The 15456-nt window shown below is 52.7% G+C and overlaps 1 protein-coding gene across 1 annotated transcript; it reads left to right on the top strand.

Annotated features, from left to right (window-relative positions):
* The first annotated feature begins 2564 nt into the window (after positions 1 to 2564).
* Positions 2565 to 14152, top strand: LOC105821163 (glyoxylate reductase/hydroxypyruvate reductase-like). Its single transcript, XM_012657811.1, has 7 exons — positions 2565 to 2572; positions 6792 to 6856; positions 9170 to 9554; positions 10620 to 10791; positions 11395 to 11573; positions 12914 to 13010; positions 13731 to 14152. The coding sequence occupies exons 3-7, from the start codon at positions 9173 to 9175 to the stop codon at positions 13885 to 13887; spliced, it is 987 nt and encodes a 328-aa protein (XP_012513265.1). The 5' UTR covers positions 2565 to 2572; positions 6792 to 6856; positions 9170 to 9172; the 3' UTR covers positions 13888 to 14152.
* Positions 14153 to 15456: the final 1304 nt, after the last annotated feature.

Below are 15456 nucleotides of genomic sequence, written 5' to 3'. Positions count from 1 at the left end.
GAAGTCGAGACCCTGGGTGAAACACTCTGTTCCCCAAAGAGGTGACTTAAGTGACGCATCACCTAAAAGACAACACGGTCAAAGCTTTCTCCACACATTCTTGTTTTTAATTTGGGGGTGAATACCTCGCCCGGTCGCGCTCCGGACCCCGGCTGCGCGCGACCCCTCGACGCCCCAGCAGCGTCCGCCACGCGGCCTCCGCCGGGCAACCTCCCCGCCCGCACGGGCCCCTGCCCGGGTCTGCGTCTGCGGTCGTCGGTCGCCCCGGGGCGCCCCGCCCTCCACCATCTGCGGCGAAACCCACAGCCCCGCATCAGCGGCGCGAAGATCCTCCGGGCCCCGTACGCACGCATGTTTCCGGTACTCGCCGCCGCGACTTCCGGCGCCCCCGCCCGCCCTGAAGGAGCGGACGGAGGGGGTGTGGCCAGGCCGCAGGAGCATGGGCGGGACCTGGTTTGGGGCTGGGGCGTGTCCGGGACTGGGAGTGGGGCGGGGCCAGTGAGCGGGGTCAGGCGTGTCCGAGGAAGCGTACGCACCGTCGGAGGGCGTGGCCGGGTTAGCGCTCGGCCGGGGCGGGGCCGGGCTCTGGGCGGGTCGCCGAGTGCTCTTTGACCTCTCGGGGGTCGGGTTGGCACTATGGCGCCCGCTAAACCAGGGTTGTTTTGGAGGATAAGTGGAACTCTCTGACGTCGCGGAGCGGCCCAGGTGTGGTTGTGCCTGGGGATCTTACGTGGGACCAGGTGGGCTGGGCCGGATCCTGAGACCCTTCAGAAACTCTGCCGGGACCTGAAGGTCAGTTTGGACTGTACTTACTGCTCGTCTGTTCTTTAGGCAATAGCAGATTAAGCTCTACATTGATGGGCTTCAGGTTGACGCGACAGATTTTATAGTTTGTATTTACTTTTTTGCATAAATATAGTTTTTTTGTTATTTTGTTCTTTTTTTTTGCCTTTTTTGTTTTAGTATTTAGCAATCCTGGACAAACCATTTTTTAGGAAGGTAGCATTTGTTTATGCTGAGACACATTGTGACATATTGGTGTTTTTATTGTTATTTTTTTGAGACAGAGTCTCACGCTGTCACCCAGGCTGGAGTGCAGTGGTACCATCACAGCTCACTGCAGCCTCGAACTCCTGGGCTCAAGTGGTCCTCCCGCCTCAGCCTCCTGAGTAACTGGGACTGCAGGCGTTCGCCACCACACCCAACTAATTTTTCTATTTTTTGTAGAGATGGGGTCTCACCATGTCGCCCAGGCTGGTCTTGAACTCCTGGCCCCAAGCCATCCTCCTGCCTCAGACTCCCAAAGTGCTCAGATTACAGGCGTGAGCCACCGGCCTGGCCCTTCAGGGTCATTTTTCTTTGCATACAGGACCATTTGAAGTATGGCAGTTGGATTTCATCCAGATGCTGCCATCTCATAAATACGTGTTGGTCTTGGTTTATATGTTTTCTCATTGAGTAGAAGCATTTCTTTGTCAAAGGACTACTGCCTTAGCAGTAGGCAAAATACTGTTAGAATCATTCCAGTTTGGAGCATCCCTTCTGAGCTACACAGTGATCGTGGGACTCATTTTACTAGACAGGTTGTTCAGTCCATTTCCAGAATCTGGGCGGCAGTACAGCATTTCCATGGTGCCTACCATCTCCAGTCCTCGGGTTGGTAGAACAGAAAAATGGCACGATAAAAACTCAGTTAGCTAAATTAATGGAGGCTTTTAACCTCCCTTGGCCAAAAGCCCTCGCACTGGTCTTGCTTAACCTTAGATCCGCTCCTTTTGAGAGAGCACTACCTATCACCTTGCCAGATGACGACAAAGGCCTAGAGGCTGGATGAGGGCATATGTTAGCCGGCCTTACTCAAGGGGGAAATACTGAATTATTTTCAAGGACTACTTAAAACAGTAACAAATAATACAAAGCTGGTGACAGAGTCTTTCCACAGTGAGCTCCCAGGGGCCAGAGACTCCAAGGATCACGCATTGCAGTCAGATGACTTATTTATGGGAAAAGGCACCAACTAAAGGACTCCCTACAACCCCACTGGAAAGTACCTTATCAGGTACTTTTAACTAACTCTCGTGCTGCAAAATTAAAGGCAGTTGCTTCTTCGATTCACATCTCACACCTAAAACAAGCACCGACCACATTCCTGACCACACCTGGACCTCCGAATCAGTCTCTGACACCTGCCTGCAGTTTTGGAAAACACCCGAGGCCCAACCAGTCTCCAGAGCCACAACCGAAGTAGACATTCTTCCTGAGACATTGGCCCAGGCCAGTCCCCGTGAACCCTGAAATAACTCTTATTCTTACCTTACTTGCTGTAGATTATATTGCCAAAAACCCTGAATGCTTTAACCAAGATCTCATAGAGGTTGTTTGGTGTCTACAGAATCTCCCTTGGTATAACTTTCTAGATGGGTGTGGTTATGAATTTCCTTGTTAAACTCAGAAAAGTGTTTTACCTGTTCACTCTCCTTCCCACAGTCTCCTCTATCTGCCTGCCCCAAAACTGCTTCTGCTTCCCTGCAAACCTCACCGATTTCCCTGCCGATGGAGCCCACGTGGTTTGGTATGACATAGAGCCGATGAAATGAAGGCCACCGATTGGGACAGTTCCACTCTGAACATTCGCAGAGGTGCCCCCTTTTCAGGGCACCTCTTTTTAAAGGCTCTCACCAAATACGATGCCCTGCAGGAATATTTACCTAACAATGCCTAAGGACGATTATTGAGGGGTCCAGTCAGATAGAATGTTGCACAGCCATAGATATTGATGATGACAAGCTTAGACAGTGCCTGGGGCTGATGGGAGAAACCTCACTGCCTCCCGTGTAACCTGCGCAGCATACGCTGCCCAGCGACCAGCAGCCCTGTGCTTGTGGCCAGACGGCCTTACCCGGCACGAACCGCACTGACACTGCCTTAAAGATCTCTTCATGGGATCAGCTGTGGTGGACAGAGACCCCTGACAGCACATATTCCACCCAAGGCGAGGGCACCTCTGGGAAGCCTTATGGACCACCCAGACAAAGGCACACTTAGGCGTAGCCTCCATGCACCTGTGATCATTTGGGACCCCCAAGGGTTCGGGGTTGACTCCACTTATCCAAATGCACCTATGCCATTAGCATACAATGATCACAGCATTCCTGGTGGATACACCAAAGTTGGCCATCCAAAAGACTAAAACACAACCTCTCTGGAGGACTGGGAACTGGGCTAGGTGTATTGGACAAGCCCAATTCATGGCCTGTGAAGAGAGGCATCCCTAAGAGAAAATTACCTCTCAGAAATCAGCCACCACAGAAGGAATGCTGTTCCAAGAGGATGAAAGGGACGGGAAGCTGCCCTAAAGGATGACGCCGCACTCATCACCTGAGTAGAAGAGACCAGACAAGCCATAAAACACATTCCCAAACCCAGAGGCGGGAGTGGGCACGTGCTCTAACCTGGCGAGGCCCATGTCCACGTTATGCAAGTGGATCTGAGCAGCTGCGGTGCTCAGGGCTGAGGTTCAGTCTGACACTGAGGAAGACGTGGTCCCCCAAGTTTATGGAAATTTTTAGATGGCAAATGTGACCTCAGAGACTGTATTCTTAAAGCTCAAGGGCCAAAATTGAATGAGGCTCAAGGGCATTCTGTAGTCTACCTAGCAGGCACTGGGACCATTGTAAACCGTATGTGGACACTCCCCACAGGAAGACGATGGCTGCTCCGGCGGATGAAAACACAGCTCCCGTTTCTCTCTCAGACTGTGAAAAAGGGAAGGAGAATGGTTGTGCCCGCAAACCACTCGAAACCTTGATTTTTCCCAAATTTGGACCCTAATATCCACCTCCATGAGATATAACATTTGGTATCTGGGAAAGGCCATTTTTGTTGGGAGAGATGACAGAATGGCACTGTAGAATCAAATGATTTCTCTTGTAACAAAACCTCTTTGTCTCTCCCAGATACCAGTATATGGTGCAACACCAAGGTGGTGGGAAAAATAGATTTGTCAACTGTGAACAAGTTCTATGACAATTTAGACACTGAAGACCAGATGTTTCTCGAATTTGATTTATACCCTCCTCAGGATGTTATACCTATGAAGGTGTTAACCCAAAAAATAGAACGAGGTCCATAATTTGGAAAGGAGAGCTTTATTTCTCATGGAGGGCTGAGGCCTGCAGGTGGCCATTCCAGCAGCTCCCCGGCCACATGCCAGGGACATGTGCTTCCAGGCAGGGACAATGGGGGTAGGAAGTTACACTGAGCAGGTGGCCAAATACACATGTGACAAGCTATAGGAGGAGGCATGAATATTTACGAAAAGAGAAACAGGTGCCTGGTGCAATTATGCCTTATACCCTTTGTGGGGTCCACTCAGTCAGCAGGGGGCTTAGGATTTTATGAATATTTCTGAGTTCACAGACCAACTGGCCAGAAGAAAAATTAAATGTATTAGATTCTGACTTGGTGTTGGTCCTATAATCCTCAAATACAGTTAGCCACAAGGTTCAAATAACTGTTGGCAAGGAGGGTAAGTCTGATGGGATGGGGCGGGGGGAACCTGCAGCCTTGGGGCCACATGTGGCCCTCCAGATCCCCGAGTGTGACCCCTCAACCAAATCCAAACTTCAAGAACAAATTGTTCTATAAAATTTGGATTCAGGCCGGGCGCAGTGGCTCACGCCTGTAATCCTAGCTCTCTGGGAGGCCGAGGCGGGCGGATTGTTTGAGCTCAGGAGTTCGAAACCAGCCTGAGCAAGAGCGAGACCCCGTCTCTACTAAAAATAGAAAGAAATTAATCGGACAACTAAAAATTTATAGAAAAAATTAGCCGGGCATGGTGGCGCGTGCCTGTAGTCCCAGCTACTCGGGAGGCTGAGGCAGAAGGATCGCTTGAGCCCAGGAATGTGAGGTTGCTGTGAGCTAGGCCGACGCCACGGCACTCACTCTAGCCCGGGCAAAAGAGTGAGACTCTGTCTCAAAAAAAAAAAAATTTGGATTCAGTCAAAAGGCCGCACTCAAGGATCCAGAAGGCCACATGTAGCCCCACGGCTGCAGGTCTCCCCGACCTCTGACAGCACCAGATGACCAGATGGACAGCTCTGGGGACGAGCCTTCCTAGCCCCAGGACCTCCTGCGCTGTCAGCCCACTCGCTCGTGCATCCCACCGAGTGATCTTTGGCCAACAGGGAGCTGAGGACTGAACTCTGACCTTCTGTTTTCTTGCCCAAATTCCTTTCTAAGAGGCCTGGTGAGCCAGACCTACAAGTGATAAAATCTCACTAAATGGGTTTTAGTAACCTGGCATCATGTGGCTCACTTGCCAGCCTGACCCTGGAGTAGCGTCACGTGACAGATAGCAAGTCCCCTCATCTTAGCTGAAGCATTTCTTTCTGCTGACTCCAGGTCTTGAGACAAAGCCTAACTCTCTCGACCAATTGCCAGCTAAAGAATCCCCAAAACCCACCTCCGGCCAAGGCAGGAGGATCAGTTGAGCCTGGGAGTTCGAGGCTTTAGTGAGCTGTGATGCACTCCAGCCTGGGTGACAGAGTGAGACCCACCTCTAAAACAAAAGAATAGACTTCGAGAGAACATGGAGGTGGAAAGGGAGGAAGGCAAGAGCCAGCTGGTGCTACTTTGAAAAAAATTTTGGGAAAGCGAGAAAGATTTGGGGGATATTGAACTCACCTGTCAAATATCAAGAGAGAGGAGTAATGTAAAAAGAAAATCAAAATCTCAGGACAAGAAGCCGTGAGGTTGGTGGACTAGAAGCAGCCCGCACACGCCACTCTCAAGGACAGGATCGAAAGTTGCGGCAGATACTCAGCTACGACGGACTGTCAAGGAGAGAGCGCTGCAAATCTTCAGACACTAGAGATACCCACAGTGAGGCAGAGGGAGGCCGGTGATCCGTTTGAAAAGATCGGAAGGTACCTGGGGGGAGCGTCCACACGTAGGGAGGGGTCAGAGGAGAGACCCCCAGACTCCCCTGCGGAAACTGCCATCCAAGCTGTGGGGCCCCCGCCCCGCTGCGGGCCCCCTAACTGCCCAGGGCGCTGTTTGGAGAATGAGCAGTGACGTCGCACAGGACCTACTGACGCCACTCTGGGCTCTCAGGATCTGCAGAGACCAGCTTCACTGCGGGCACCTCCGCATCACCCTGCCAGGCCAGGGAGGGAGCAAGGGGGGCCCTGCGACTGGGAGCCATGCGCCCCCCTCCCCTGCCCTGAGACCTGGGTGGGGACAGGGCCCCCGGCCACCTGCCTGTGTTCCCGCCCACACCCGGGAAGCCTCCAGTAAGTGGTCCTAAGGCAGTGGGGCCACAGTTTGGTTTTACACATTTTGGGGAGACGAGAATTGCAGGAAAGTCACAAACAAATACAGGGCAGGTATGCAGTGATCTGTCCCAAACAAGTGGGACATCTCGTAGCAGGGGCTTACAGGTTATAGGTGGGTTTAAAGATTCTTTGGTTTGTAATTGGTTAAGAAATTAAGCTTTTTCTGAAGGTTTGTAATATTCTAAGCTAGGCACGTCTGTTAATCAGAGATAAGCCTCAGCGTACAGACTCAAGCGATCTGCTAGGCAAATTGGTGGCCTGCCCCCCCTCGCCCTTTCTCCTGTGCCACTGTCCTCAGTCATGGCTGCTCCCGGCTCCCAGGGTGCAAGGGTCAGTGGACCACACACCCCTCCTTGTCCCAGGCAACACCTACCAGGAAACTATATAAATCTCTGACTTTGCTTTGAAAGAAGTAGAAGTTCATTCTACTTTTCTTTCTGGGTCTCAATTTTCCAGGGCCTTTAGAAGAAGAAAATCCTGAATCTAGAGCCTTGAGTCTGTTGAAGGCAATCTTGACAAAGGTAATATTCTTTTCTTAATTAAGCAATCATCTGAATAACTAATTTTTAATCTACTGTAGCAGGTCAGGTTAGACAGCGTGAGGAAAATGCACATAGCAGTCAGGAAGGGGAATGCCTGAACTATCAAGGCAAAAACAAAGCTGTAAGAATCTTGATTTTCCTAAATTTCACAGGTGGAAGTGCCCTGCTGGTGATCACGTCAGAGCTGTCCAGCATGGGACCCTGCAGGGCCACCTGTCCTCTCAGCCTCGGATGTAGGACTCAGGGAGGAGAAGGGACTGGGTGTGTAGTCAGCCCCCACCAGGCTCCTGCGGGCCCCGCCCCAGAGTCGCCGCTCTAGGACGTGGTCTTCGCGTCTGACTGCGGCCTATAGTTGAGGTGGGTCAGGCTGGTGCTTGTCGGAAGGAATTGTGGCGCGAGAGACCAAGCGTGCGCTCTCGGCTGCTCTCGTCCCCCCTGGTGGGGCTCTTGTCCCCTCTTCCTGGGGCAGCGAACCCGGAGGATGTGGACCTTTTCCCGGTGCAAACGCTGACACAGTGTGTGGTGGTCGTGTAATATATCGCTGCCCTTTAACCAGTGTCGTGGGAAGACAGAGGTCAGGAACCAAAGCACCTCCCAGTGAAATAAACTAAAATATTCTTATCTGGGATAAAGCCATTTTAATATTTTACTCAAAGTCAAAAAAGTAAACAGAAGGCTTTTTTTTTTTTTTTAACCAGTTATGCTCTGGTCTTTGAACAAGTGTTTTTTTTTTTTTTTTTTTTTGAGACAGAGTCTCACTGTGTTGCCAGGGCTAGAGTGCCGTGGCATCAGCCTAGCTCACAGCAACCTCAAACTCCTGGGCTCAAGCGATGCTCCTGCCTCAGCCTCCCGAGTAGCTGGGACTACAGGCATGCGCCACCATGCCCGGCTAATTTTTTCTATGTATTTTTAGTTGTCTGATTAATTTCTTTCTATTTTTAGTAGAGACACGGTCTCACTCTTGCTCAGGCTGGTCTCGAACTCCTGAGCTCAAATAATCTGCCTGCCTCGGCCTCCCAGAGAGCTAGGATTACAGGCGTGAGCCACCGCTCCCGGCCTGATCTTTGAACAAGTTTTAAACATTCTTTAGCTTTGTTTTTCCTGCCAAGTTCCAGTGACCCAAAGATAAAAAATACATTCATTAGCCTCAAGCCTTGAAAATTGACAGGTTTTCTTTTTAGAGGAAAGATATAAATGTTAAAAAAAAATGTTATTTTTAATCAGGAACAAGGCACACGAAGCTTTATTTAATTCACGCGACAGGCAATAGCAGACGTTTTGGTTTCACAGCAGAAGCCGGTCGGTCTCAGGGGCTGCGTGTTGCTGTGAAGGGTCAGCGTGCTGGGTCTGCTTGCGACTGACTGAAGGCGCAGACGGTCCCTCCGACCTTTGCTCTGTTTTGTAGAAGCAGGAGACGAAAGCCCCGTGCGTGATAAGCGTTCTTACCAAGGATGAAAGGTTGAAGCCACAGGAAATCTGTATAAACAAACTGTTAACACTGTCCTACTTCTGAACCCAGCTACCTGCCCCGTACCAAGTGCCTTGGCCTTATCACTTCCACAACTTTCTGTTTTGTCCACTTCAGCGCGTGAGTGACTGCGTCTCTGGACTCTCACGGCCTTCGAAGGCTCCCGAAACACGTAGAACTTGCATTAAATGGCAGTTTAATTCTCTGGCCCTGCTGGGAGATGAAGGTGGAGGTTTGCCTCCCCACCAGCTGCATGCATGAGTTACCCTAGCACTAGTGACTGCAAACCAACATGGATTATGTCACGGTTGCTTTGGGTCAGGAATCCAGGAGTGGCTTAGCTGGGGGTTCTCACTCGGGTCTCCCTTGAGACTGCAGTTGAGTGCTGGCGCAGCTGCATCCCTCCCGGCTTGCGCGGCGGTTGGCAGGCCTCAGAAGCTCTGCTCCCACGTCATCTGGGAGCTCAGCAACGCCTTCCCCCAGGGAGAGAGACAGATATAGGAGGCACAGGGAGCGAGGCTCCGAGACAAGCCAGAGTCTCTGCTGAGCCATACTCCAGGTGGAGACCCAAGGGTGTGACTTCCAGGAGGGGCCACCTCCCCTGTCCCCCTGTCCGCTGTCCATTAAAGGGCAGAAATTAAGCCCACATGTGATGGGGAAGGTGGGCACAGCGGAGACTGTGTACACAGTGCTGTGGGTCTGCTGCCTTTCAGGTTTTATAGGAATTTGCCCAGGAAATGAAGTGAACTCCAGTCTTGCTGTAATTTAGAAAGCCTGTGGGTAGCAGACATGTGCATGGGCTGTTCCCATCCGTCTCTCTGCAGGTCATGGAGGGTGGAGAGCTGCCTGGAGTCTTGGTGTTTGCACTTGAAGGACCCTATGGTGTATGTGAGGGTCACATTGGAGAGCTGCAGAAACAGTTCAGTCTCATTACCATGACAGAATTTGTGGAAAATAAGACACAATTCCGTCAGAAGATCCAAGCCATATACATATGGGGTGGAAAGCCGGTCATTGACCGGGAGCTTCTGCAGAGCTTGCCTTCCCTGAAGATTATTGCCAACGGGGGAGTTGGCGTGAACCACCTGGACCTGCAGCTCATCGCCAGCTTCGGCGTGAAGGTGGCCAACACACCGCACGCCGTCTCTGACCCCACGGCAGACCTGGGGATGGCCTTACTGCTGGCCGCAGCCCGCAGAGTCCTTGAAGGTAAAACACTCATAGAAGATGGTGGTTTTCCAAAGAACCAAATGACAAATGTTTAATAACATACATGTTAAAATAATTGTAAAATATGCAAATAGGGCCAGGCATGGTGGCTCACACCTGTAATCCCAGCACTTTGAGAGGCTGAAGCAAGAGGACCACTTGAGGCCAGGAGTTCAAGACCAGCCTGAGCAACATAGCAAGACTGTCTCTATGAAAAAATAGAAAAATTAGCTGGGTGTGGTGACGTGTACCTGTAGTCCCAGCTACTGGGAGGCTGCTCAGGGAGGATCTGTTTCTTGAGCCCAGGAATTCAAGGCTGCAGTGAGCTATGATGATGCTACTGCACTCCAGCCTGGGAAACAGAGTGAGACTCAGTCTCAAAAAAAATGTATATATTCAAATAAGTCTCTTTAAGTTACATGCCTCTTTCTGGTCCTGACTTCTTCACCCCACATCTAGGACTTCATTTCACTGGGGACTGGAGCCTCTCCTGGCGGTTTGCAGCCTGCTGGTGCCCAAGGCTGGCAGCTGGAGCAGACGTAGCCCAGCAGCCCCCCAAAATGTGGGTGTGAGTGATCTCAGAGCCCTTATGGAAATGCCCTGGGATCACCCCAGCAGGCCAGCATGTACCTGGGGGAATTCCACCTCCCACACACTCCACCGCCTCTGGGAGCCTCCCTAGGAACTCACAACTGCCCACCCTCCTGAAATGAAGCTTCAGTGCGAAGGGTTCCGGAAAAGCAGCAGGAGCCAGGCTCTATTTCTGGCTAATGGTTAACACACACACACACACACACACATGTACACACCCCAAAACTAATTTTAACCAGAAATACTTCTTAATGTGAAAGAAGTTTCTATTTTAAGGCATCCTACCAGCAGGCCCTGGTTTTGCTTTGAAGAAACGATCATTTGTTCCTGTCCTTCAACTCTCCCTGAGACACAATTGTGCAAACAGCATGGCCCGGGCACGTCCCGACCCCCGCACTCTGTCAGAGCCCTGTGGGGGCTGTGGGTTTGTCTGTGGGGGCGTCCACTGCTCACTCTGCACTTGGCATATTTCAGGCTGCCAGCTGGCCGTTGCACCAGACACAGAGGACTTCTGTGTGAACTGGATGGGTCAGGAGGTGACGGGGGCCACTCTGGGGATTGTTGGCATGGGCAGCATCGGCTACAGGATCGCTCAAAGGGCCAAAGCGTTCGAAATGAAGATTCTGTACCACAATAGGACCCGCAGGTAAATTCAAAGAATGGCTTTGGAACTGAGTAGAACTGGCACCTGCATCACCTCCAGTGTGGCTGAGCGTGCTGTCCCAGCCGGAGAGTCCGGAGAGGGTTGGTATAACTGCTCTGTGGGCAGCAGTGTCGTGAGCACCTGGACGCAGGGTTTCAGCTGAATATCAGCTGTCTGGGGCGACCAGAGCAGGAGTTAAGATTCAACCAAAACCAGAACAAAAGAGAAAGCAAAACCCACCTGCGTCAGACCCTGGGATACCTGCTTTCTGGTCAGGCGCTTCTCTGTCTCTCGCCTGGGATCTTCGGTGAAGGCATGTCTGGGGGATGACAGGTGCCAGGCCTGTCCCAGGCTCTGGGGGCCCCAAGATGGGAGCAGGGAGCACTTGCCCTCCAGAGCTCAGGGTCTGGTGGGGACGCTGCGATCACGATTCTGAGGGTTTGCAGCGGCCAGAGGGGCCTGCCCAGGCTCCGGCCTCCTGGGCCCACATGGAATCCGGCCCAGTGGGAGGACAGGCTCTGGCTCCCCCAAGAGGCTCCTCCCATGAGGGCAACGTGATGAATTTCTGGCTAGAGGATGTGATTTTTCTTCCTGTTGCCTTTCCAGGAAATTGGAGGAGGAGGAAGCTGTTGGGGCCACTTACTGTGAGAGGCTGGACAACCTGCTGCAGCAGTCGGACTTTGTGATGCTGGTGGCCAGCCTGACGCCCCAGACCCGTGGGCTGATCGGGCGCAGGGAGCTGCGGCTGATGAAACCCACGTCCATCCTCGTCAACATCAGCAGAGGTGCGCCACCGCCCTGAGCCCACGGGGCAGAAACTAGCCCTTAGCAGTCATCTGGTCATTTCTAGTTGACCCTTTTTCCTAAATGATGCCATGGTCTGAAAAATCCACTTAGATTGGTGGCAGGGGGATTATAGGACTTTTACTTTCTATTTAGAGATATTTCTGATTTTTATTTTTATGGCATTTTGAACCTCAAATTATTAATAGTAACAAAAAGGATGAGAATGCCATAATATGGAGGGTTTTAAATCTCATCTCTTTATGGAGATGAATTTTCTGAGCTATCACTTTCAAAAATAACTTAGTGTCACTTTGGTTATTTGATGTTTACATGCCGGAAGAAGCAGGCCCTGTGCTGTAACCAGGTACGGCGGCCCTTCCGTGGTGGCACTTAGAGGGAAGGGGGTAGGTGGTGACCTCTGCAGGCCGAGGCCAGCGGCACAGACGCGCAGCCTGGCGCTACCAGACCCCTGTGTGCACCACTGAAGTTTGGTTCTCTCCTCTATAAAACGAGGAAAACCACGCTTGCCAGGAAACCCCACGGCGCTGAGCTAATGGTGCTGTTTGTAAGTTGCCTGGAAACTCAAGCCTCCAAGGCGAGTGTGAACGGCTGGCACAGCCTCAGCTTTCCAGGCTTCTGGGAAACAGCCCAGGAATGACCTCAGAGTGGCCTTCCTCCAGCGGCCATGTCCAGGCCACAGCCCTATGCAGTGGCCACGGATGGGGGCCGAGGGTGGGCCTCAGCCTGAAGGGAAGGGGCATTTCTTCTCAGCTTCTGGGCTCAGACTCACACGCGATTTTGTGATTTGAAACCATGGTTATGGAGCACGCTTGGGTCAGCTTTATTTCCAAATGCAGGCATCAAGCTAGTTGGGAGCTGTTTGCTCAGCTCGAATGCTGTGGCTTTGGGAGGTGGTGTGAGATGGGCCCAGGCTCAGGGTTAGACAAACTCGGGCTTGAATCGGCAGGGTTGTGTTAGGAGTTGTGTGATCTTGGGCAAGTCTGTAACTACGAGCCTCGTTTCCCTCCCCGCTCCCCCCCACCCCCCAGTAAAAGGAATATTGGTCTTGCTGGGTTGTTTCAGGATTCGGAGAGATAGTGTGCATGCAGGGCTTAGCTTTCTCCCTGGCACGTGGTGGGCTCAGGCCTGGTTTTTATTACATCTAATAAATAATCAGGCAGTGTGAAGTCCACATGTTCTTTGTCAAACTTTGATTTACCTTTAAACGTGTTATTAGAACAAAAGTAAGACATGTTTGAAACAGCAGCTGATGTGACCAGCACTGCTCCTGGCGTGTTGTCAGGCTGTGGTGATCAGAGGTGCTGTCTCGTTGGTCCAGGTCTGCTGGTTGATCAGGACGCTCTGGTGGATGCTCTTCAGACTGGGGTTATTAGCGCCGCAGCGCTAGATGTGACCTACCCGGAGCCCCTGCCCAGGTAACAGCCACATGGACCCACAGAGGGGCAGAGCCCACAGACAGCATTGGGGAGCTGTAGAGTCTTGGCCAGGAAGGGGCTTGAGCAGGCAACCTGTCCCGTTGGGTCCATGAGATTCTCACAGGTGTGCCCCCTGAGCCACAGCCAAGATGGAGGGCCACTTCAGCCTCTGTCTGTGTTAACGCAGTCCAGAGACCCTGCTGGGTGAGGTCACAGCCTTTTTCCAGTGCCAGGCTCTAGTGCCACCGTCGTTGTGTCTGACCCACTTGAGCCACCTTCCTCTGCTCCTCCATCTTCCCAGGCTGACTCCATCACTTGCGTTCCTCCTGGAAGAGAACACCCTCCAATCTGCTAGTTCCAGTTAACACACCTTTTCCCTCCGAATGCCACCCCTCATTAAAGCAAAGCCAGCCTAGACCAGCATTCCCTTCTAAAGCCCTGCCTGTCTGATCGGCCAGTGCCTTTAACCCGCCACGCTTGTTGTGCCACTGTGAGCGAACGGCCCGAGTGCAGTCAGGATGCATGTTTTGTACCCAAAATCCTGGGCCTCCCATACCGGGGTCTTTGGAGTGGTGTCACCCTCGGTGCGACTTAGCATGAGTGGGCCTGCTGTGGCCTCCCCAGCTCAGGGGGGAGATTTCCCCAGGAGGTGAAACCAGAGTATGGAGTTAAAGAGACCAGACCACTCTAAACAGTCTTCCTCGCTTACTCCGATTCCAGAGATCATCCTTTGTTGAAGTTGAAGAACGTCACTCTGACGCCTCACATTGGAAGTGCGACGCACCAAGCCAGACGGCAGATGATGAGGGACATGACTGACAGCATCCTGGCTGCTCTCGGTGGCCGTCCTGTCCCCAACGAAGTGCTGCTGCAGTGACTCCCTGGGCGAGGCGTGGCAGATCACAGGGGAAGAGCGTATTTTGTGTTCCTTATTGACGTCCAGCCCAGCACATAGGCCGTGTACTGTTGTTTTGGCCGGGCAGGCTTTCAGGACGGGCGTGGTAGCGAACTCCTGTGGCAGCCTTGGTCTCGTCATCCTCAGCACCGCTCTTGAGGGAACTTGTTTTTCTCATTCGTAAATGGGGCACAGAGAATTGCTTGTCTAAAGTCTCAGCCTGCAAATATTTATACCTGAATTTTGATTAAAGCCTTAGGCTTGGTTTTAGTTTGAATTTGGATTTGGTCTGTGAATTTCCTAGTGCACTATTGTGTGGAAAAACTCAGTTTGTCCCACTGCACTCTCACGACATGCTTGTAAAGCCAGATGTGTGGGAATTTCTCCCGACTAGCAAGCAAGCAGCTCTGTAGCGGACACCACCCAGGTGTCCTCTAATCCAGTTCAGTTCCGGCACCGTCTACCTGGAGATGGTGTCAGGTCCCATAGGTTGAGGGCTCAAGCCCACCGGACTGCCCCCCTTCAGATACTGGTCAGAAGTCCAAGCCTCCAGAACTTCTGACCGACTGGCTTCACCTTGGGGTTCCCAGGACCCCCTCTTTAGGCTCAATTAACGTGCGCCTGTTTACCAGTTTATCACGAAGGATATTTTATTTTATTTTAGAGTGTTGCTGTGTCACCCAGGCTGGAGAGCAGTGGCCTGATCATAGCTCACTGCAGCCTTGGACTCCTGAGCTCAAGCGATCCTCCCGCTTCAGCCTCCCAAAGCGCTGGGATTACAGACGTGAGCTGTCATGCCTGGCCATAAAGGACATTTTAAAGGAGACGAATAAACAGGCAGAAGAAGAGATACACACGGCAAGGTCTGGAAGGGCCCCAAGCACAAGAGCGCCTGTCTGTGGAGTTGGGGTGTGCCAACTCATCCCACCCTTCTGCACACCTGCCCGGTTCAGCTGTCCCGCTCTTTGCGCCCCATCCTCTTGGGCCTTTCCTGGAGAGTTGGTTAGGCATGAACGAGGCGTGGACAGCTGCGTAGAAATGCGACTGGACAAAGGGCGTGCTCTGACACAGGCTGACTGCGGAGACCCAGCAAGGCCTCCGTGAGCAGCACCCTCGGGATTGGGGTGTCACGCCCCGCAGTCAGGGATTTCCCTGCTCCCAGGCAGGCAGGGGGGAAGCTCAGAGCCCGGTTCCGGTCCCTGTGGCCGGCCTGTGAGGAGAAGGGGTGCGCGGAGGGCAGCAGAGGGTCAGAGTCTGATCTCTGAGGCCTCCAGCACCCGGCACCATCACAAAGAACTAACAGGACTGTGGGAGTTGGAGCCACGGACGCGCGCGCGCGCGCGCAGCCACCGGAACGTCGCAGGTCGGGTCACGCCGGTGCCGCAGTCGCCGTTCCTGCCTTTCTCACTCTCGCCCCACAAGCAGGGGCCGAGCCCGGGCGGCCGGCCCGCGAGGGCATTCCAGGAAGAGCCCCCACGGCGCTCGTCCCACCTGCCGCCGCGCCGTCGCCACTCCGCCTGCGCGTGACTCGGCGTCGCGCCGTGAAGTCAA

Source organism: Propithecus coquereli, unplaced genomic scaffold, assembly GCF_000956105.1.
Source record: "Propithecus coquereli isolate 6110/MARCELLA unplaced genomic scaffold, Pcoq_1.0 Scaffold560, whole genome shotgun sequence".
NCBI lineage: Eukaryota > Metazoa > Chordata > Mammalia > Primates > Indriidae > Propithecus > Propithecus coquereli.
This window is presented reverse-complemented; position numbering and strand designations above follow the sequence as displayed.

Bases quoted from the DNA above. Each gene is read 5' to 3' on its own strand.
- LOC105821163 (XM_012657811.1), top strand. From the start codon at position 9,173: ATGGAGGGTGGAGAGCTGCCTGGAGTCTTGGTGTTTGCACTTGAAGGA. The intron at 9,555-10,619 runs GTAAAACACTCA...GGCATATTTCAG, and splicing joins AGCCCGCAGAGTCCTTGAAG to GCTGCCAGCTGGCCGTTGCA. The intron at 13,011-13,730 runs GTAACAGCCACA...CTCCGATTCCAG, and splicing joins TACCCGGAGCCCCTGCCCAG to AGATCATCCTTTGTTGAAGT.